Raw genomic sequence first — 23,810 nt, 5'->3', positions numbered from 1 at the left:
TGGTCTTCTTTTCTTGTCATTTTAGTGATCTCTTGCTTTCTTCATGGATAATGTTCTTGATATCTTCCCATAATTCATCTGGCTTTCGGTTGTTGGTGTTCAATGCATCAAATCTATTCTTTAAATGATCTCTAAATTCAGGAGGGATATATTCAAGATCATACTTTGGCTCTCTTGGACTTGTGTTGACTGTAGAACCAAGTAATATGAAGTATTTGACAATTTGAGTCTTTTCTCCATTTATCTTGATGCTGGTTATTGGTCCAGCTTTGAGGACTTTTGTGTTTTTTCTTTTGATGTGTAATCAATACTGCAGACTGTAGTCTTCAAATTTCATCAGTAAGTGCTTCAAGTCATCTTCACTTTCAGCATGCAAAGTTGAGTCATCAGCATATCACAGATTGTTACTGAGTCTTTCTCCAATCTTGATGCTTCATGTAGTTCTTCTTCATATAGTCCAACTTTCAGATTATTGGCTCAGCATTCAGATTGAATAAGTATGGTGAAAGGATTCAACCCTGATTCACTCCCTTCTTGATTTTAAACCATGAAGTGTCCCCTTGTTCTGTTCAAATGACAGCCTCCTGGTCTATGTACAGATTCCTCATGAGTACAATTTAGTGTTCTGGAATTCCTATCCTTCTCAATGTTATCCATAATTTGTTATGATCCACATAATTTAATGCTTTTGCATAGTCAATAAAACACAAGTAAACATCTTTCTGGTATTCTTTGCTTTGAGCCAAGATTCATCTGACATCAGCAATGATATGCCTTGTTCCATATCCTCTTCTGAATCCAGCTTGCATTTCTGGAAGTCCTCTGCCAATATACTGCTGCAACCATTTTTGAATTATCTTCAGTAAGATTTTACTTGCATGCGATATTAATGATATTTTTCAACAATTTCTACATTTTGTGGGATCACCTTTCTTTGGAATGGGTACAAATATGGATCTCTTCCAATCAGTTGGCCAGGTAGCTGTCTTCTAAATTTCTTGGCATAGCCGAGTGAGTGCTTCAAGCACGGCATCCATTTGTTGAAACATCTCAATGGGTATTCCATCAATTCCTGGAGCCTTGTTTTTTGCCACTTCCTTCAGTGCAACCTTGACTTCTTCCTTCAGTACTGTTGGTTCTTGATCATATCCCACCTCCTGAAATGGATGATCATCTACCAATTCTTTTTGGTACAGTAATTCTGTGTATTCCTTCCATCTTCTTTTGATGTTTCCTGCATCATTGAACATATTTCCCATAGAATCTTTCAATATTGCAACTTGAAGCTTAAATGTTTTCTTCAGTTCTTTCAGCTTGAGAAATGCTGAGCATGTTCTTTCCTTTTGGTTTTCCAACTCCATGTCTTTTCCCATTTCATTATAATAATTGACTTTGTCTTCTCGAGCCGCTTTTTGAAATCTTCTATTCAGCTCCTTTATCCTGTCATTTCTTTCATTTGCTTTAACTACTTTTCATTCAAGGACAAGTTTCAGAGTCTCTTCTGACATCTGTTTTGGTCTTTTCTTCCTTTCCTGTCTTTTTTCATGAATGATGTTCTTGGTGTTATTCCACAGTTCCTCTGGTTTTCGATCATTGGTGTTCAATGCATCAAATCCATTCTTTAAATGGTCTCTAAGTTCAGGAAAGATATGTTAAAGGTCATATTTTGGCTCTCACAGACTTGTTTTAATTGTCTTTAACTTCAACTTGAACTTTCATATGAGCAGTTTATGGTCTGTTCCACAATCAGCTCTTGGCCTTGTTTTGGCTGAAGATATTGAGCTTTTCCATTGCCTCTTGCCACAGATGTAGTCAATCTGTTTCCTGTGTACTCCATCAAGTAAAGTCCACGTGTATAACTGCCATTTGTGTTGTTGAAAAAAGATATTTGCAATGAATATGTCATTGATCTTGCAAAATTCTATCATGCGATCACTGGCACTATTTCTATCACCAAGGCCAAATTTTCCAAATATTGGTGATTCTTCTTTGTTTCCAACATTGCATTCCAATCACCAGAGATAATCAGCACATCTTGATTTCATGTTATGTCAATTTCAGACTGCAGAAATTGGTAAAAATCTTCAATTTCCTCATCTTTGGCTTCAGTGCTTGGTGCGTAAATTTGAATAATAGTAGTATTAACTGGTCTTCTTTGCAGGCATATGGATATTATCCTATCACTGACAGCATTGTACTTCAGGATAGATCTTAAAACATTCTTTGTAATAATGAATTCCATGCCATTCCTCTTCAATTTGTCATTCCTGGCATAGTAGATCATATGGTTGTCTGATTCAAAATGGCCGAAATTGGTCCATTTCAGCTCACTAATGCCTAGGATATTGATCTTTATGCATTGCATTTCATTTTTGACAACTTCCAATTTCCTAGATTCATACTTTGTACATTCCATGTTCCAATAATAATCAGAATAGATTATTATCCATTATAATAATAATGGATGCTTGCAGCTATTTCTTCTCATGCTCAGTCATGCCACATCAGCAAATGGAGGTCCTGAAAGCTCTACTTTATTCATATAATTAAGGTTGGCTCTACTCTGATGAGGCAGCCCTTTCCCAGTCATATTTTGAGTGCCTTCTGACGAGGGGCTCATCTTTCTGCTTTGTATCAGACAATGTTTCAGGGCTATTCATAAAATTGTCCTGTAATATATCAAATAGTGTTTCACTACTATTCATAAGGTTTTCACTGGCCAATGTTTTGAGAAGTGGATATTCTCTTCCTTCTTCCAAGTCTGTCTCAGTCTGGAAGCTCTGCTAAAACCCATCCACCATGGGCAACCCTGCTGGTACAGCCTCCAGCCTCACAGCAACATGCAAGCCACCACAGTACAACAAACTGACAGACAAGTTCATCTCCCTTAGCTGTTCCAACCTATCCACTCACTTCCTGGCCTTCCCCCTACCTGTTCCAGCCATCGGCCTTGGCTCCCGCTTCCTGCCTGGGGGCTCTTTCCTTCTTACTTGTTACGTATATTGGAAAGAGAGAGAGAGACAGAGACAGAGACAGAGAGACAGAGAAAGAGAGAGAGACAGAGAGAGAGAGAAATTTATTGTAATGAAATGGCTCACACAGCTGTGAAGGCTGGCAAGTACCAAATCCATGGGTTAGGCATCAGGCTGGAGGCTTCTCCTGACTCATGTGGTTGCAGAGGTTGTTAACCTAAAATCAGCAGGTCAAACAGCAGGCTGCTGGCTCATGTCCCAAGAACTAGAGGTCGGAGGATGATGAGTCAGATGCAGGATCCAGAAATTGGCCTAATAATATATTTAGTGCTTTTGTTCCACCTCCTAGTTCAATGTGCAATGTCTGGGGCCTTAAAAGTTTGCAAATGACCATCCAAAGCACAACAGTTGATCTCTGTTCACCTGGATCAACAGAGGAAAAAGGAGAGTCAGGAATAAGAGGAGGATATGGAATGTGTGCCTAATTGCCTTTGTCACTAGGTGACAAGTATGATTATCCCCATTTTAGAACTATTTTAGAACTAGATGGTGCTTGGCTACCATTACTGAACATTTTGGTCAAAGATTTCATAGACAAATCCTGATCAAAAGGGAGAAAATGTAGAACAGAATTTCAAATTCTTATGGACTCCAGACTTCCTGGACCCATGAAGGTTGGATGAACCCCTTAACTATTGCCCTGAGAATCTTTAAAACTTAAACCAAAAAAATCCCCCAAAGTCTTCTTAAAGTCAAACAATAGATCAGCTCAACAAGTAAAAAAGGTCTGCCTTAATCATTATGTTTTTTAAATAACTGCCTATATGGGGTCATATTGATAACAGAAACTCAAAAGATTAGATAGGAACCTTAGGGTACAGTAAGTCTGTGTTAATGATGGAGAAACAACTCAGGAAAGGAGGGTGACAATGGTTGCACAACTCAAGGAATGTAATCAGTGTCACTAAATGGTACATGTAGAAACTGTTGAATTGGTGTATGTTTGCTGTGTATATTATAAATAACAACAATAAAATAAATGAAAGTATCTACATGAAAAGCCTGGTGATCGACCTCTGAAAAATCAGCCATTGAAAACCCTGTGGAGCACAGTTCCATTCTGACACCGATGAGGTCACCATGAGTTAGAATCAACTTGGCAGCAACTAGTTTGTTTTTTTTTTTTTTTCTTTTTTTAAGTGCTGTAATAAGAGAAATGGAGGGTGCTAGTGAAGCATCAGAGCTCTGATGGTATAGTACGTAAGGCATTTGACTGCTAACCAGAAGGCTGGTAGTTCAACACCCCCAGCCACTCCTCAGAAGACTGGGCAATCTACTTCCATAGAGATACTGCCTCGGAAACCCAAGGAGAGATTGCTATGAGTCGGAACAAACTCAATGGCAGTGAGTTTGGTTTTTGTTTGTTATAGTGAAGCATAGAGCAGGTCTTACACCCAGGCTTGAGTAAATGAAGGCTTCTAAACAGAAAGATAAGCTGAGGCCCTAAGGAAAAGGATTAAGAGGCAGATTTAGTCAAGCAAAGAAAGGCCAAAGCAGCATGAAGAAGCCTCCTCACAGTGAGAGTAGCGTTACAAATAGGAAGGTGAGATGGAGCCTATTAGTACACCACAGTTCTTTCATCCTTCAAAGAGATAATATTACCCACCTGTCAGGGTTACTTTGAGGATGAGATGAGATAATGCACTGGAACACATTTCACTTGGTACCTGGCACGGAGCTACTTTTATAAAGCCAGTTTCCCTGAATGGCTCTCAGGAACGTTATAGCAGTAATAATAGCAGCTAACAATTATTGCTCATTTGCTATTTGGCAGGCCCTGCATTAAGCACTAGTAAGTATTGTTTCACTTAATCCTTGTAACAGCCCTATGAGATTGGCAGTATGATTATCCCCATTTTAGAGAGAAGAAAACAGACAGAGAGGAGTTATTGCTTTGTCCAAGACTTCACAGGTGGAACCAGAATTCCATCACAGTCTATATGTCTTGAGACCACTTCAACAGGCCACCTGCTTCTTGGGAGAGAGGTGACATACAGCCAAGGGGCACTTATCAAAAAGCAACCACCCCCTCACCCAGAGGCAAGCTTTAAGAACCCAGGGGAAAGCTAAACCTGACATCAGGGCCCTCTGGCTATTTCTCTTTGCAATAACAGCAGGTCTCACTAGTGGACTACCATGCTTGGCTTTAGATATGACACCCACCCCTTTGCCCTCAGCAGGAGAAGCTCAGAGTGTGCTCCTCCCACACAGGCAAGTCACATAGGCAGTTTACATTGGAGGATTTGCAGCATAGATGTTTCTGGGGCTCCTGCCTGGGGAGATTTCCTTAGACTCTCTAAACTGCAAGTTTGGGATTAAGCTGCTCTCACTTAGTAGAGGTAAAGAAGTTTAGGAATTTGACTCTGTTCCTTGTCCCCTGTTGAGAGCAGGATATGCACAGGGCACACACATGCCTCTGGTTATCTGTTCTATTCCATCCTCCTTAATTGAGTTCATTCCACACTTGCCACAAGACATCAAAACTACAAAAACTCAGGCACTGTCCATCTCTAGTCTATGGGCCCTCCTCCAGGTAGATGACCCACTTGCAATCCATTGCCCTTGTCTTCCCTGTTCCCTATCCTTCTGTTCTAAACAAAGCTGTTTTGATTGTCAAGGAGGGAAGTCCATTTCAGCCAGCTCAGGTTAAGAAGGGTAAAAGGTGTATACCCCAGGCTCTCTGGTTGCAGAAACTGAAGTATGCATGGATGAGGGTACTCAGCTGGGAAGCCACTGGAGCCACAGCTGGGACAGAGTGATCTCTCTCATCTCTACGTCTGTCTGCCTCCTGCTTAATCTCCCCTTAATCACAACTGGCTTCTCTGCTTCCACATGGTTCAACAGGTCCTCACCTCCAATAGAAATGATTTCACAGTTCTAGTAACTGAAGCTGGACCAAAGTGGGTCCCTGCCCAGTGCAGTGGAAGGCCAGGAAAAAGAACACACCAGGTTTTCATGAAATAGAACGTTGGTTTTATTACTAAGTGCTTAGTAGGAGCCAGGGGAAGTGCACCCAAATCTGTCTCCCTGAGTGGGGGTTGGGAGTGGGGGTTAGGGTATGACTTTAATGGGGCTAAAGAAGGGGAAGTTACACATATTCATAAAAATTCCAGGAATTTGATTGTAAATTAGTGGGAGATTGATTGAAGTCTCTTTCACCTTGGTTTAAAAGGACATTTTTAATCCGATGCACTTGCATGCCATGCTAGATGAATTACAGCGACTTCCTGTCATAAGCTGATCTGGGCTCAGGCAGAGGGGAGATGTTAGTTCTAAGTGACTTCATTCCATTTCTCTCAGTGTGCATATTCATTGGCCAAAGCTGGTCTGAGCTGGTTACCACTTTGGCATTGGTCTACTGGAATGCTTGGTATCTCCCTGTAAGTTAAACTAACAAAACAGCTAAGCAAGGGGCATGGAGGAGGCAAGATAGAAAAGAGAAACTTGGTCTGGTGGCTGAAAACTTTGTCTCAGCTTGGCTAAATGGAAAACAAAACGAAACAAAAAAAATCCAGAAGCCTGGAAGCCTGCTTCAGTCCCCCCTGCTTCATGACCACTACCCATTGACCACAGTCTCTAGTTCTCTCATTGAGATTCCTAAGACAGAATGAGAGAATGATGAGATGGTCAATCCAGAAAGAGAAGGATGGAGGGGACACAGGAAGATAAAGTTAATTAATTACTCAGTATAAATTGTGTACAGGCACCCACCCTTGTCTACTCAGCTGACTAGTGAACAGGACTCTGTGCACCATAGGCTGTCCTTCCCAAGAACTAAGAATGAACTTAACCAGAAGGGGGAAGTTGAATATTGGCATTCTTACCTAGACATGTTCTGTTGATTGCCAAGAGTATGGGTCCATGGGCTTGTAGTGAAGGGTGAGGAATACCTCCTCTCTTATTCTTCTACCGGACCTCCCGTTCTGGAGACTGCTCACCTGCTAATAATGGCCAAACCACAGCTGGATCTTCAGGAGGCAGAGAGGACCTAGTCCCAGAAGATGTCCCAGATCTGAAAACAGCTAACATATTACACACTTTGCCCTACACCCAGAGCCAAAGACTTATTTCCATGGATCACTAAAGGCCATTGTGCCACCTCTGTGGAAATGGAGGGCGTTAAGAGCCTAGTATTACCTTATGTGTGTATGTGTGCACGTGTGTATCTTTTATTTTTACCCTTACTGTCTGACCTCAAAACATAGCTTGCTATTTAACTAGATGTGAATGTTTCTCCTTCAAAGGAGGCCAGTCTTCTTCAGCTCTATAAGGCAAGGCAAAAGCTGGTGCTTGTTGCTTTCCATAGTATTCAAGGGACCTTGAGTTGATAATGGAAATAGTCTGTCTCAGTGAAATGCTTGCTATTCCTGATTTAATGCATTGCTTTATCTGTTTCTTTTTCTTTGGTGTGGCCATCTCTCCTTTGATGTTCAGCTGCAGAATTCCCTGAAGACTGATCTGTGTCTTGATCAGGGGCCAGACACAGAAAATGTTCCCATCATGTACATCTGCCATGGGATGACACCTCAGGTGAGTCCTTAGAGAAAGCCCTATGCCAGGGTGTATACATGAGTGTGTCTATTGTAGGGAAGGATGGCTAAGTTATGTCATGGCTACTCTGGGTCCAGGGGCCAAGGAGCTGCTCATTAAGAAGTATCCTCATAAACAAATGAGGAAAGTCCTTACTTGGAAGGAAACTGGGGAAATGGATGCTAGGATGCCAGGATGGGGTGTGGCAACAGGAAGGGAGACAGTTTCTAAAGAGGAATACCTCCTTTGGGGAAGTTATGGGTAAGTCACAGTCCTGGTTCTATCAGCCATATACACCTCTAGAGGGAGGAACCCAAAGGTTCCACAAGCACTAAGATAGCTCAAAGACCCCTCAGAGTTTATTTCAGAAGCCCTCAGGCACTTTTAATAGATCATACCTGGGACCAAAATGTATAGCTTTGGGACTCCTTTCTAGCTATTAGGACTTTCTCGTGGAGAATAAAATGCAGCTACCAGGAAAATAAGTTAACCTGAAAAATTCCACATTCATAGTCTTGGTCTCAGATACCCAGAGAGGATGCCAGGACACAGAAATGGTCTATTCAGCAAAGTACAGTGGACAAGCATTGACCTAGAATAAGATAGACTGATCTGTTCTGAATTAACATTTTCAGAGTTTACATATCTTAACTCCACAAATACAGCATGATAAAAATATATTTTTTGGATATAAAATATGAATATTCATGCAGTTCCAAATTAGTGTTTAAAAGTGTTGTTACCTGCCTAAACACATGACTAGAGAACATGATGATGTTTGTGTTATCTTGTGTAAGAATGCTAAGACTTCAGGTTATTGTCTATTATGATCTCTGTGCACTGAGCTTCTGTGACATCAATTGCAGGTCAGCAACTTATACTACAGCAATTCATTCTTTATTATTACAATGCTGTGACATCTTCTAATCAGTGACTATTTTTATGTAAACATTTTATTGAAGTATCACATAGATACAGAAAATACACAGCTTATAAGCATACAGCTCAGTGAATTTTCACAGAGGAAGCACATTCATATAACCAGTGCTCAGATAAAGAAAAAAAACATTATTGCCTGATTTCAAACTTTATATAATTAGTATATATTCACTTTGGTCTCTTTCCTCAGTTATGTCTGTGAATTGTAGTTTGTTCATTTTCATTACTATGTAGGATTCCATTTTATGAATATACCATAACTCATTATCTACTGTACTATTGATGGACATTTGTATTATTAACAGTTTGGGACCATTATGAATAAAACAGCTATGAACATCCTTGCTCATGTCTTTTGGCACATATATATGCTCATTTCTATATAAAGACAGAATTGTTAAGTCAATTGTTTAACTTTAGTAGACCTTGGCTAAACAGTGTTTCAAAGTGGTTGTACCAATTTTCACTCCCACCAGTAGTATATTAGAGTTCCAGTTGCTCCACATCCTCCTCAACACTTGGTATTATCTATTTTCTTAATTATAGCCAATGTGGAGCAGGCATGATAGTGGTATTGCACTGTGGTTTTCATTTTTATTAAACTGCATTAATTTGCATTTTCTGTTTCAGCCCAGAACATAACCATATTGGTCTTGAGTGTGGATCAAGTGACCATGTCACAAGAGCTTTGGTCTTTTTGTAAATTCTCTCTCTGCCTCCTAATCCAGTTGATGCTAGGCGAATTTGCTTTGAACAAATCTAAGTGGTGATCCATAGAGTTGAGTACTTATCTGGAACACTAGACAAATGCTGAGTGATTCTTCTTTGAGATGGTGGTATCAGCCTAAGCAGAGACTAACAGTCTTCCACCAACAACAGATGATTCAATATGAGGCCATCTATGTTATAGTTAAGAACATGCATTATGGAGCCAGATTGCCTGGGTCCAAACCTCATCATTACCCTTTCTACTTGCAAAACCTTGGGCAGATTTATAAACCTGGGCCTATTTTCTTATTTGTAAAGTGTGGATTAATAATGTTATTTAAAAAAAAAAAAAAAACCCTAACTGCCATAGAGTTGTTTCCAACTCATGGCAACCACCATTGGATTTCTGAAGCTGTTAATCTTTACGGAACTAGATTACCCAGTCTTCCTTCTGCGGAGCAGTTGGTGGGTTTGAAGTGCTGACCTTCCAGTTAATAGTCAAGTGCCTTACCTACTACTCCACCAGAGCTCCTACCATATAGGTTATTATGAGCATTAAATACATGTTTAAAAAAAAAAAAAACCTCACTGCCATTGAGTTGATTACAACTCATAGCGACCCCTTTTGTGTTTCCAAGGCAGTAAATCTTTATGGAAGTAGGTTGCCCAGTCTTCCTTCCACAGAGTGGCTGGTAGGTTTGAACCACCAACCTTCTAGTTAGCAGTCAAATGTCTTAGGCACTATGCCACATGTAAGGTATTTAAAATAGTGCTTGATACCTGTAAGTGCTCAAGAAATGTTTGCATTATTATTACTATAATAATCTTATTCCTACTTATTAAGCCCAAGTCTTGTTCCATGTAAGTGTCCTCAAAGTTCTAGCCCCAACCCACAATAGATTGACTTGCTTTGACCTCATGCCTCATTTACCATGGGTTCTTGCTCTGATAAAAACCTACCATAGTTTATTGTCCATCACTGAGTTGCTATGACAGAAAAAATGCAGTGAAGTAGGGGCAAGGGCAATGAACTGGCCATCAGGAAGTCAGATTCCTAAGTTTGGTCTTCACACATATTTGCAATGTCACCTTAACCCTCTCTGGGCTATTGTTTTGTTTTACTCTTTTACTAAAGTGTTTATAGTAAAGTGCACAAATATTAAGTGTAGCTCAGTGAATTTCTACATCTGTTTAAAACTATAGTCACCATGTACATCAAGATAGAGAAGAATGTCCTCATCCCCAGGGGTTTCCTTGTTGCTCCTCAATACTCCCACTCAAAGCTAATGACTGTTCTGATGTCTATCACCATTGATTAATTTCATCTGGACCTGTCTTATCTACAAAATGGGAAGATGAACAGGGCTATCTCTAGACTCAGCTCTTCCAACTAACTAATAATTTGTTTACCTCCAATTCCTGTGTGCTGAAATCAGATTGGCCTAGGAAGCTTTGAGTTGATGCTGTGCCAAGAATTCTGGGAGCTATTTCCCTTGATGCTTTGGAAATCAGCTTCTTAATGTGGAGCTTCAGTAAGTCTTAAAGACTCGGGTCCCCATTATCCATCCCCAAAGCCACAAGAACACCCTTGCAACTGGGCCATATAGAAACATTGGCTCCCAGTTGCCTGCTTCCATTAGGCTTATGACTAGGATATATGGCTATCAGTGCCCAGAGGTAAGGAAGTTTGGGACAAGCCTCAGATCTAGACATAGTTCCCAGAAGAGGGAGGTGATGGTGTGGCTGGAATTTATAGAGCCTGTCCTACCCAGAGAGTTAGGAGATGCAGAGAACTGAGTCATCCTGGAGTTATGTGTCCTTGGCCTCTCTGAGGGTGTGGTCTGAGATCATCCATCCACCAGAAATCGGTTCAGGGTAAGGGGAGAAGCAATTGTGTAGAGACAGGGCTTCTGGCTGGAAAGGCTTACCAAAAGCATCTGTTGGCCCTCAAGCACTTGATTGGCTCATGAAAAGAATGGAAAGGGGGTATACAGGGATACGTTACCTAAGGACAATGTCAAGATACACCACAGAAGGGGACTGTGGACGGATGTAGGCCCCAAGAATCCTCTGAATCCCCCAGACTTGGTCCCAATCAGACTTCTCAAACATGCATTTCCAGGGATGCTATCTCCTCCGGTTGGCAGCTCTCAGCAAAATCTTTCTTGTTACCATGGACACAGAGGCCAAGTAGAATCTAGGGAAGTTCACTCATGAACAGCAGGATTGCTACATTCAATTGTGCATGTTGTTTCCTGCACAACTCCAGGAGAGTGGTGTGGTGACTCATTTTGCTATCTGGGGAATAGCAACCACCCAAGGTGACAAGTATTTCTGGCCTCTGCTATGAACATCAAATACTATTCTCTGGGCATTATGCTTGATAGGAAGCCTAAAAATGTTGAAAGTCAAGTGATGAAGTAATATGTAGTGGTTAAGAACCAGACTACCAGTTAGCTGGTTGCCATGGAGCCAATTCTGACTTATGGCAACTCCATGTATATCAGGGTCGAAGTTTGCGCCATAAAATTTTCAATGGTTGATTTTTTTCAGTAGATCATAGCCCTTTTTTCCAAGGCAACTCTGGGCAGACTCAAACTTTCACCTTTTGGTCAGCAGCTGAGTACATTAACCCTATGCTTGACTTGGGAACAAGAACAAGATTCTCATTGCCATCCAGTTGATTTCGACTCATAGCAACCCCTCCTTGGGTTTCCGAGGCAGTATCTCTACAGAAGTGTTGTTGTTGTTATGTGCCATCAAGTCAGACCCGACTCATACCAACCCCTCCTTGGGTTTCCGAGGTGGTATCACTTTGGAAGTAGATTGTCCAACCTACCTTCCAAGGAGTGGCTGGTGGGTTTGAACTGCAAGCCTCTGGTTAGCAGTCCAATGCCTTAGGCACTATGCCAGCAGAACTCCTAGAACAAGACTACCTGGCCTCAAATCCCAAGCATATCACTTACTAATTGGGTTCCTTAGTAAATTTCATAAATTCCTTATGACTCTATTTCCTTACAATATAGAGATTATAGTGGTGTCAACCTAGTAGGGTTGTTATGAGGATTAAATAAACTGAGGTACATATAGTATTTAGATAAAGAATTCTGGCACACAGTCATTGTTTACTAAGCATGGCCTATTATTATTATTATTACTATTATCATAAGAATTATCATAATAGATTGGTAAAGAGATTCAAGTTCACTCATGCCCTTGAGCTAGAACAATAGGACTTGATTAGCATAGGAAAGAGGAGATTCAAGGGAGACAGGAGGATTCCTTTCAAAATTATAAGGACACAGATTTTTGGCTGAATGTAAGGAATCCTTCCTAGTCAGTGTCTGGCCTCTCCATCGTCAGAGGGATCCAGGACAAATTTGGTTGGCGTCAGGGACCATATGAAGGATTCTGATGTCATTTAGATTCTTAAACTAAGAAATTGCTAAGGGCATTCTTAATCTGGAACTCTGTGACTTCTTAGTTCATTACTATGTTTTTGAAACATCAGTGAGTGACCATCTACCATATGCCAGATTCGATTCTTGACCCTAAGGGATGAATCACATAGAAGTCATGCCCTCATGAACTTAATACTCTAGAGCTGGAGACAAACAATTTTTTTTTTTTTTTTTTATCCCCAAGTCTTCACCACAGCCAGGGCTTGGACTCTTCCGTCTTGAGAATTATAGTATGTGGCTACATTTGAGCTTCATTCCTGGAATTTCAGGACTAGGAAGGAAACCAGTATTTTGACATTGTTCTTCTTCCAGTGTTTTATTTTGTTCATTTATTTATCAATATATGATAAGTTGTCTTTCATGAAGTATTTCTATTTTAGAAAGTTTCATTATCCTTGAAGACTCAATCTAGTGTAGTGACAGAAATGCTTTTTGTGGTAGCACTTACAGTATGTTGTTGCTGTTGTTGTTATGTGCCGTCGAGTCGGACCCAACTCATAGAGACCCCTCCTTGGGTTTCCGAGGCAGTATCACTACGGAAGTAAAGCCCCATCTTCCTTCCGAGGAGTGGCTGGTGGGTGGCCCTGTCTATAACGTCATATTCCTAAAGGTGTGTTGGGCTGGGTTCACATCTGTATTTAAACTGTTTTTAGAGATTCTGCTTAAATGTTGTTTAAAATGTCCATATAGCAATGATATTCCCAGTCTCAGAGAAGGCCCTGCTTAGGAGAAAACATAGTGTAACTAATCAAATTAGTGAGGTGAAGCTGCTGGGAAGCGTGCTAATTGGTTAATAAGTAAACGTAACCATTTTATTTAAATTAGCAGCAAATTTCAAGCAATCCTCAAAATAACTGAGAATATTAGCTTTAATTAGTGTAACAGCCTGGAAAATTTCTTCTGATGGTAAAAATACAATAATGGGTCTCCCCACAGACTCTTTATTTATCTAATCAATCACTCATTCACTCACTTATTCATTCAACAAACATGTACTGTTACAACAATCGAGAGAGGCAAAGGCAGCTTTGTTCAGGTCCCTGACCTGGAGGAGCCCCATTCTAAAGAGGGAGGCAGCACTTGGATGATGATAGTTTATATGATGAAATCTTGCTACATACTGCCACCCAAGCACCTTCTCATTAGCCCATGAAAGGCAAGAAAGAAGACAAGACAGGATCTGAGGATTTCTCCCCTCCTTTATTCTTAAATCTTCTAGACTGCAAAAGACACAGGTGGAAAAAAGAAAGTGCTTCTCCTATGAGAAGGTAAATTCTTGACTATAGAAAAAGAAAGATAAAAGGGACTTTAATTCCTTCTAAAGTTTCTGAAATACTGAAGCTGGCACATTTATGCTTCAGGAAGTGCTTTCTTAGTCAAGGTAAAAAGATGAGAGTGGAATCAGAAGTATCCTATTTTAACCTGAGATTAACTCCATATTGGATCAGGTAGTGTTTTCTAAAATAAAAAATTTATGGAATTACAGATGGATTTTATTGCTTTTACTTTTTGCAATGTCTTCTTTTAAAAAAAAAAAAAAAAAAAAAAGCTCTCATTTGGCAATTCACACACACACAAAAAAAACCACACATACATACATATATATGTGGATAGATGCATAGATGACAAAGCTTACCTACTTTTGTTTCCTTGTCTGACAACCATTCTCTAGAAGCTTCCTATTTGCTCTTGGGGCCATAAGGAAGCCATCACCCCTCTGCTGACTTTGCAGAGCCCCCAATGATGGTAGGGAGCATGAAGGGCTTCTCATATACCGTGCTTGCATCTCCAAATCTTTTCAGTGACATCTCAGAAAGAATTGCAAAAATTTTTACTTTGTGGGCCAAGAATTTAAAGTGCTAGCCACTTCTCTGTGATCTTTGGCAGATTTCACCACTGTTTTGTGATTTCATCTATAAATAAATAAGAGTGCCAGGCACTCAAGGGCTGTAAGTTAAAAAAAAAAAAAGTTCCCTCAGTTTATTTCCTAGCTCTAATGTCATTAAAGGAGCTCTGGTAACATAGCGCCTAAGGCACTTGACTGCCAACCAGAAGGTTGGTGGTTCAAACCCACCAGCCACTCCTCAGAAGGAAGATTGGGCAGTCTACTTCCATAGTGATACTGCCTTGGAAACCCAAGGAAGGGTCGGTATGAGTGTGGGCCAACTCGAGGACACATAACAACAACAACAACAATGTTATTAAAGGGCGCTCTAGTGGCATAGTGCCTAAGGCATTTGCCTGCTAACCAGAAGGCTGGAGGTTCAAACCCACCAGCCACTCCTCAGAAGGAAGGTTGGGAATCTACTTCTGTAGAGATACCATTGTATATTCCACTGTGAGTCAAAATCAACTTGACAGCAATGAGTTTTTTGAGTTTTAATGTCATTAAAATGTGTCCTCCACAATTTCCTTGGAGTGTGGCTGCATCACCCAACTCATCAGCTGATGAATGTTAGGCAGGGCTCAGGTAAGTGTTCTAGGGGATCCTTACCCTGTCCTAAAGCTTGGGCTGGTCACTCGGCTCTGCATTATTCAGAGGTTAACTCAGATAGCATTATTTGGATCTCTTTATTTATTGGCTGTAGTCTCACACAATTCCACAGGCCACTGTTCACATAAGATACAGAGTACTGCTTCTGAGGTAATGCAGAGCTGGCCTGGGTGGCTCTCCACAAGCCCATATCCTTGGCACCTCCCTGTGGAACTTTAGCTGTCACAGTGCAGGATGGTCATTTGAAAAGAGCAGCATTTTGCACCAGTGGGAAGCAAGGCAATGACTGATGCACAATGTAATAGGAAGAACATGAACTTGGAGTCAGACAAGACTGAGGTCTAGTTCCAGCTGTGCCCATAGAACTGATGTGACTTAGGCAAGTGACTTAATCTTTCTAAACCACAGCTATATCATAATCTATGAAATGGGCCAGTAATGTGCACTTCCTTGAATTATTGTGAGGGTATATGACAACACCTATTCCAGTGCCTAGAACATGATAGTAGCTATTATGTCATACCAAGACCAACCTCTCTAAGGGAAAAGAAGAGGGACATTTGAGGCTGGGAAGAGTAGGTCTGACTACCTGCAGTCATTCCTTTCTGGAAATTCCAGGGCCGGAGTTGCTCCCTTCACCCTTGCAGCTCTTTGAGACATCCATGGAGGTCAGGTGCCTAATGTGCCCTGCTAGAATCCCAGGACTCAAGAACAAGTGGCCCCTGGAAGAGCCTTTACCTCTTCTGTGGGAGCAAGGGCCTGGGGTTCCTTAAGGCACACAGATAAATGTTGGTGCTTCAGTGCTAACCTTCTCTTCACACCACCACTGTGTGATGGTGAACTCTGGCTGTTCCTGCAGCTTCACTGCTAACAAAAGGAGCTGCTTTATTTCGTATTAATTCCACATTGTATGTTCTTCACTTCATGTCCAAACTCCACAGTTAGAGTTGTAAACAGCAAGTTTTGCATGACTTTTATTAAACTCCCACGGAGTGGGAAGAAACAATCATTAGCAGCACCACAGTGGGCCAACATTTAGGAAATTGTTCAGGCTCACTAATCAGAGAGAGGCTGGGTCTCCTGCCCTCCACTCACTTGGTGGCATCACTAGGGTTGGTGTCACCCCCTCTTGCACCCCATGGACCTCCTCCCGTACAAGACTATACAGAATCATTAGTAATGTTTATAATCACTTTCAATCACAGAAAAATATGTGATACTATATAGTTAAGTTATAAATTGCTTAAATGTAATATTTCTTAGATTATACAAATACTAGCAATTGTTTTGTAAAATCTTTCTATGTTGAATTATAACATTATTTGTTACATTGTGAGTAACTGAGAAGTTTTTTTTTTTTTATTTTTCTTCTTTTCCTTTCATTACTACTTCATTCTTAAAATAATTATTGATAAAGGTTCACAAATGCCAATTACCACAACACCAAAACTCACTGCCTGTCAAGTCAAATCCACCTCATACTGACTCCTCCTTGGATTTCTGAGGTGGTATCTCTACAGAAGTAGATTGCCTAGTCTTCCTTCTGAGGAGTAGCTGGTGGATTTGAACTGCCAGCCTTCTGGTTAGCAGTCAAATGCCTTAGGCACTACGCCACCAGAACAATAGTGTAGCTAAAATACCAGACAGTTTGATAAAATCAGCTAATATAAAAACACAGGAACAACAAAAACAACAGTGAGTTCTTGTTGCATGTTTGTAGCGTATGCACATGGAACCATGTGCTTTGAAGCATCATTGTAATTGGGTAATAATGACAGCTCTGACTGGAGCACATTAGAAGGTTCAGAAAGCAAATTAGCATAGTGTTCAAGCCTTGTAGATATATTGATACATGTGAGCTGGGCTTACAAAAATAAATGTTTTTGTTGTTACAACTAACTTCAGGGATATTTTTATAAAACAATAAATTTCTGCTGAAACCCTGCACAAAATTTTAGACAATCATTTTGGTGTCAACCCCTGCCCACAACAGTGTTACCTAGTGCAGTCTATACCCTATACATTTCCCCAGTGACGCCACTGCGCCCGCCATCCTTAGGGATCTTTGCATCCCAGGCCCCTCTGCCCTTGGGCACAGGTCACTGCAACCAGAATTAAATGAGCTGAATTTAGATCCCAACTTGGCTCTTTACTCTCTGACAAATGACTTCACCTCTCTGGGCCTCAGCTTCCTGATCTGTAAAACAGGGGTAGTTGCTGTAATTTTGAAAAAGTAACAACCCTATGTGTTGCCTAACACTGGGTCTGGCACAGGACTGGGCTCAGTAATCATGTTTCTTGTTCTAATTAGGACAGTCTCAACAAATGTTCTTTGAAAACTTGCTAGTCACTTAAAGATAATTATAACAACCAATATTAACCAAAACCAGTTGCCATCTAGTCACTTTTGACTCATGGCAACCTATATGTGTCAGAGTAGAAATGAGCTCCATAGATTTTTCAGTGACCTATTTGGAGTTCTGGTGGCATAGTGCCTAAGGCATTTGACTGCTAACCAGAAAGCTGGAGGTTCAAACCCACCAGCCACTCCTCGGAAGGAAGGATGGGCAATCTAATTCCAAGAGATACCACCTCGGAAACCCAAGGAGGGGTCACTATCAGTCAGAATCGACTCGACAGCAGTGAGTTTGGGTTTTTTTTTTTTGGTTTTATATTTTGAAAGTAGATCACCAGGCCTTCTGACACATGTCTGGGTAGACTCAAACCACCAACCTTTTAGTCAGCAACTGAGTGTATTCATTATTTTTCCCACCCAGGGACTCCACATTAACACATTAACAGCTTACATTTATTTACTCTTTCTAGACATCTCTCTAAATGCTTTGTGTGTATGATCTCATTTAATACTCTCATCAAACCCTTTGAAATTGGCATTGTTACTATCCCCTTTTTACAGGGCAGGGATTGAGGCCCAAGGAAGTTACCTAATTTATGTAAGGTCACACAGTCACCCAGGGGTGGAACTAGGCTTTGAACCCAAGCTCAGCGCTATCATCCAGTCCTACCTCCCCAGTTTACTTTAGAAGTCCCTGCTTGGTACAGATGGTTTACGTGCTCCACTGCTAACTGAAAGGTTGGAGGTTCAAGTCTACCCAGAGACATCTTGGAAGAAACTTCTGGCCCTGTGGATCGCAGCAGTCCAGTCTGGTCATGGGGTTGGCATAGGACTTAGAAGCATTTCATTCTATTGTGCATGGAGTTGCCATGAGTTGGGGGACAGCTTCAATGGCAGGTTAGCAACAACAATAATATTATTAGTCAATATATGATCTGAAAGAATCTATGTATAGATTTTTTCAGACCAAGTATCTCTTCATGGTGATCTGGAAATGGGAGTTTGAGAGCTGTACCCTCCCTCGCTGGGATGGGAGCAAGACCTTGGTCATCTGCCATGATGATGGACCAGTTGCTATAGTTACAGGTTGGGCAGGAGTGGGGGACACTTCTTCCATCAAAGCCTCTCCTACCACTAACTGTTGCTGGCACAGAAGAGCTGTCTTGCCTTTCCATTTGATTCAACCCCTAGAAAAGGGAAAAGACATCTTATACAAACATAAACTCCCCAAGGTTTTTCTATTGGCAGGGCAATGTTCACTAACAATTCCTCCTTGAGCTTTTTGTGGGTCATTTTCTCACACAAAATGGCCTCGCATAACTGTATCCAGGAGATCCCAGAATAAGATTAGTGAGCCATTGACCGAGTACGTTGTAAGCATTTCATCTCAAGGGAGAAACCGTTCTTGGATGGCACAGGGACAGTGTCCTCTCCAAAGGTACTTCCTCTTTCATCCAGTATGGAATTCCATTTGGAGCAGGAAGTGGAGTAGTTCATATGATTGCTCTGATGCACCTTGTACAAAGTGCAGGCCCAGAAGAAGTGGGCTGCACCATTTACTTCTCCTTGCTGCTGTTGCATAGGTCATTCTGGGTGGGATAGTTCTTCATTGTACGCGACTGTTCTACTGAATGCAGGATGTTTAGCTTCCCTAGACCCTGATCACTAGTAGTGTCCATATGGGACCAAACATCCCCGTGCATCTCCAAAGTCCCCTGGAGGAGGTGGCACTACCCCTAGTTGAGAACCTCAGAAAGGAGTATAAATAAACAGGCTCTGGGGTTTCAGAATAACTGGTGACATTGAACAGCTAAAGAACATGCTTGCCTATTTTAAGAGAATTTCTAAGGAGATGTGTTCAGAATACATCACAGGCATAAATGGATTCTTATATTTAATTTTTCCAACTAATTCTATTGTCACCACATTGCCTTTTGTCTTGGAAGCTTTTTCTAAAATCAGTTCATTGCTGCATGGCAGTCCTGCCAGGGTAGAGCGTTAGTGGAATCCTTGAGGTTAATATTGTGTTAATATACTAGGAATTTGAGCAGAAGTGAGCCTTCTAAATCAATCACCATAACATCTTTATTTTTTTCTTGCTCAAAAAATACACTATTAAATGCAGGAACATGTGTGGGAGTGGAGGTTGACTTAGGTGAAGGACACGCTTAAAATTCCATACCTTTTTTTTCCTGCAGGAAAAAGGACTAGTTGGTCTTAGTTCTTATAGAATCAGGCTACAGAATAGATTCATATTTCCACAGGATCTTGGCATCTTTGGCATATACTGAGCTGCTCAAAAGTTGCCCAATTTTATTTGCCCAGGCATTGTAGGTCTAAACAAATGTGTGTTGAAACAAAATAAAACAAACAATACCCACTGCCAATGACTTGATTCCCACTTAGTGACTCTATAGGACAGAGTAAAACTGGCCCATATGGTTCCCAAGGCTGTAAATCTTTATGGAGGCCGACTGCCTGCCTCATCTTTCTCCCATGGAATAGCTGGTGGGTTTGAACCTCCAATCTTTTGGTTAGCAACCAAATGTTTTAACCACTATACCACCAGAGCTCCTTGTGTGGAAGAAAGGAATGTCAAAATCAATGGAAAACTAACTAAAGCCTTTTAACAGATGGTCACAAAATGGACTGAGTCAATGTTTTACCTTCTCATTGCCTCTGAGGGTTTCTGTGGTGGTAAGGAACCTGAGGACAGTTGATATCAAAGGAGCATTTCATCTTCCATGATACACGAAAAGTCATGGAAGCAAGAAAGCCCTGCCAAGGAGTGGGTGAAGTAGTGGAGGCTGTGAAGAGATGGAGAGGAAGGCTCTAGCTATTAGAAGGAGGTATGGATTTGAAAGGAAGTGCGTATTTTGATTTGATTTTTAGGGAAAGCAATCAAGGTGCATGATTTGAGTTTGAGGAGAAGATGTCAGTAGAGAAATTTTGATACATGGGGAGAGAGAGAGTAATTAATGAAGCATATTCCTAGGAAAGGGGGAGGCAAGGGCAGGAAAGGTTGAGGTCCAAGGCTCAGGACCTCAGGAGAGGAACTTAGACTGCAGGAGAGGAACTTCTTCCTCTGAGGCTGGGATAAAGGGAGGTTACAGAGGAAAAAATTTATAGACTATCTTTTGCAAGTGGAACATAGGGATATCTACTTTGGAAGAAGAGTTGAGAAGATTTAGGCACACTACTGAGGGGAAGTGGCTTGGATGCTGACCAGGCCCCAAAGAAGGAATGCTAGTCAGTGTTGAAGGGCTTGGTTGACATTGAGTACCACAAATTTGTGGTGTGTCTAATTTGCCCAGTTCCATGATTTTTCTTTGGCAGTGCTCAGAGCCAGGGAAGAGTTATGGAGAAGGTGACTGAGGATACTGAGACAAAGACTGCAGGTTGCAAAAGTCAGAAATAAGGATGTGAAGGAATGGAAAGTGCTGGCAAAGGAGTGGTTGAAGGAATTTAAGGATGTGGAGAGGCCAGGAGGGAGTTGAAAGTATGAGAGGAAAGATAAGGTCATAGTTCTGAAGGTTGATGAACTGGCATTTGGGTAGTAAAAGAGTGATCAATCAAGATTAATAGGCGGTTGGGGTGAAAGTGCAGAAATGCAGGATAAGATTTTTGAGGTAAAAAATTTTTGAAAATAAGATCTATATATAGATGTGGTAGCTAAAGTGGAGTACATATGGCCATCCCTGGAATTAAGACCCTGAGACCCTGGAGTGTTGCCTAGTTGGGATATAAAGGAAGCTATGAGCCTGATGCCAAAGATCTTGATGAATATGTAGGACTACGTGGAAGTTCTTGAGTAAGAAGGACAAAATGGGCAGAGGGTGGTAGCATCTGATCTTATGATCTTTCAGGAGATGTGTTTACACTAGGATAGAGAAGCCAAGATGCAGAAGAAGCATTATGGAGAGAGGAGTGAGACCATTCCACCTCATGTTCCTGATGGGAAAACCAGCAGATTAAAAAAAAGAAGAAGAGTAGCAGTATCCTCCAGGGAGAGCTATGTTTGGTGGGGACAGGAAAGTTCCTTTTAGGTGGGTTTAAAAAGACTATCACTGATCAACATGATGACATTGAGGAAGAGGAAGACATAGAGAGGTACATGGCAGGTGCAGACAAAAAAGATGAACTCTTTTGCACATACAGTAGTGTGTTGTCAGTGAAGGTAAACACGGGTATATGGGTGGATAGATGGGTGGACAGGCTGAACTATTAGGTATGTCTGTGCAGCAGGTAGTGTACCCAAAACCATGTATAGGGTTAGCAGACAATGGTTCTACAAGTTTATTTGTATGTTCTGTAAGAACTCCCAGGGGTATAGTAGAACTGACAAGGGACAAGGTTGTAGTCACTTCTTGGTCACAGCCAGATACCCAGAGGGACCGAGTAGTTGAACCTGTGGGCTCAGGACCATAGTCACAGGGGTCATCAAGCTCAATTGGCATAACATTGTTCCACCTCCTACTTTGGTAAGTAGAGACTGGGATCTTAAAAGCTTGCAAGCTACCACCTAGATGCAATGATGGGTCTCTCCTAATCCAGAGCAAAGAAGAATGAAGATAACAAAAGATTCATGGAAAGAATTAGTCCTAGTGACTGGTACACCATGAGATCCACAGGCTATATGACTATGAGACCAGAAGAACTAGATGGTGCCCAGCTACCCTTGTCAACCACTCAGAGGGGGATCTTTGTAGAAGATCCTGGATAGAGAGAGAAAACAATGTGGAACAAAACCCAAAATCATTTGGGAAAGAAAAAAAGGGACCAGGTTTGCTGGTCTGATAAAGCCTGGTGGAACCACTGAGACTATGGTCCCTAGCTGCCCTCCAGGTCTGGAATTGAACCCACACCTATGGCTTCTAGCCAAACAAAAGAAAGGCATAAGAGTTGAACATGTACCTGAGGTAGATACACTCCTTGGAGAGAACAATCATGGGAGAAAGAAGGGCTGTTTATGCACAGGGAAACAATTCAGGGGACAGGAGTGCATGGAGGGATGGACACAGGGAAGAGGTAACTGTTAGGAGGAAGTGGGAGGGGAGCTGTTGCATTGGGGTAAATTGTAGTCAATGTCATGAGACAACGTGTGTGTGAATTGCTGTATGGAAAGTGAGTTTGCTCTGTAAACTTCCACCCAAATCACAATAAAAAAAAAAAAAAAAGACTATCACTGAAAGATCCTGAGAGTTTGATAAGTGGTTGAAGAAGACTGAAGGCAAAAGTTTAGGAAGGAGGGCAAACAAGAGAAGATCAACTGAGGAAAGAAGCATAGACCATATCAGGGGTAGAGAAAGGATGAGAAAGCCCTGTAATGATAACAAAAATTAAATCTTATGTAGTTACATACTTAATAATTTTACTTTTATTGAAAGCAGCACATTGTCATGAAAATAATCACAAAATATGTGATATTTGAGTCTGACATCTGGAAAATCTGTGCTATATGCTTTTCTTCATACTGTCATTTACATGATGAGGCTGTCCTTGATAGGTCAGGAAATATATGTTTGATATACGGCGAAGAACATATTGCAGATTTCCTACCAGGGAATCTTAATGATGCTGCTTCCATTGCAATCTCCTCTAAGGAATACCCTGTGCCCATGGAAAACCCTCAGGATGCCCTGTGGAAGCTGGGAGGATGGGAGGAAAAGGATAACAGAATCAGATTGGGAAACCACATCTCTTTATACTGCAGCCACTCTGCTCACTCTTGGTCCCAGCTTTTGTGCTCAGGACAAAAACCCCAACTACCAAATGTGCCAGCTCTCTCTGACCTCATGACAACTGAGGTTGTCTATCTCCATCACATCCACTCCAATAGCTCACCCAGCATTCAGGCCAGGGGCACAGGGTCTTTATGGAGCCTCCACTCTGCCAAAGGAAGGAATCACAGGCCCATCTGCCAAGGAGAAAAGATGAGTGAGTCACTGGGACCTATAGAAGGAAGTCTGGGAAGACTTCCTTGAGGAAGAGCAGCACCTGAGCCTTAAAGGAAGAGTCAGATTTTTGTGAGCAAAAGTAGAGCAAAAACACTTTAGGAATGAGGCCATAATGGAAAAGGGTGGAATTGGAATTCTTTATTAAGAGTATTTTAGAACTTGCAAGCAGCCATCTAGATGCAACAATGAGTCTCTCTTCATCCAGAGCAAAGAAGAATAAAGAAAACCAAAGATGCATGAAAACAATTAGTCCAAGCTACTGGTACACTATGTGATCCTCAGCTTATACAACTATGAGACGAGAACTAGATGGTTCCTGGCTACCACTGTCAA

At 41.3% G+C, this 23,810-nt stretch overlaps 1 protein-coding gene across 1 annotated transcript in view; it reads left to right on the top strand.

The window, feature by feature from the left end:
* GALNT18 (polypeptide N-acetylgalactosaminyltransferase 18) overlaps window positions 1-23,810 on the top strand; it is a 440,243-nt gene that overhangs the window by 376,038 nt on the left and 40,395 nt on the right. The window contains exon 8 of the mRNA XM_007956750.1: window positions 7,467-7,562. Within this exon, the coding sequence (XP_007954941.1) occupies window positions 7,467-7,562 (96 nt within the window). The remainder of the gene's footprint in view (window positions 1-7,466; window positions 7,563-23,810) is intronic.

Source organism: Orycteropus afer, unplaced genomic scaffold (genome assembly GCF_000298275.1).
Source record: "Orycteropus afer afer isolate SDZICR_OR568_19922 unplaced genomic scaffold, OryAfe1.0 scaffold00014, whole genome shotgun sequence".
Taxonomy (NCBI): Eukaryota; Metazoa; Chordata; class Mammalia; order Tubulidentata; family Orycteropodidae; genus Orycteropus; species Orycteropus afer.
The sequence above is the reverse complement of the archived record's forward strand: the minus strand, read 5'-3'. Positions and strand labels throughout refer to the sequence as shown.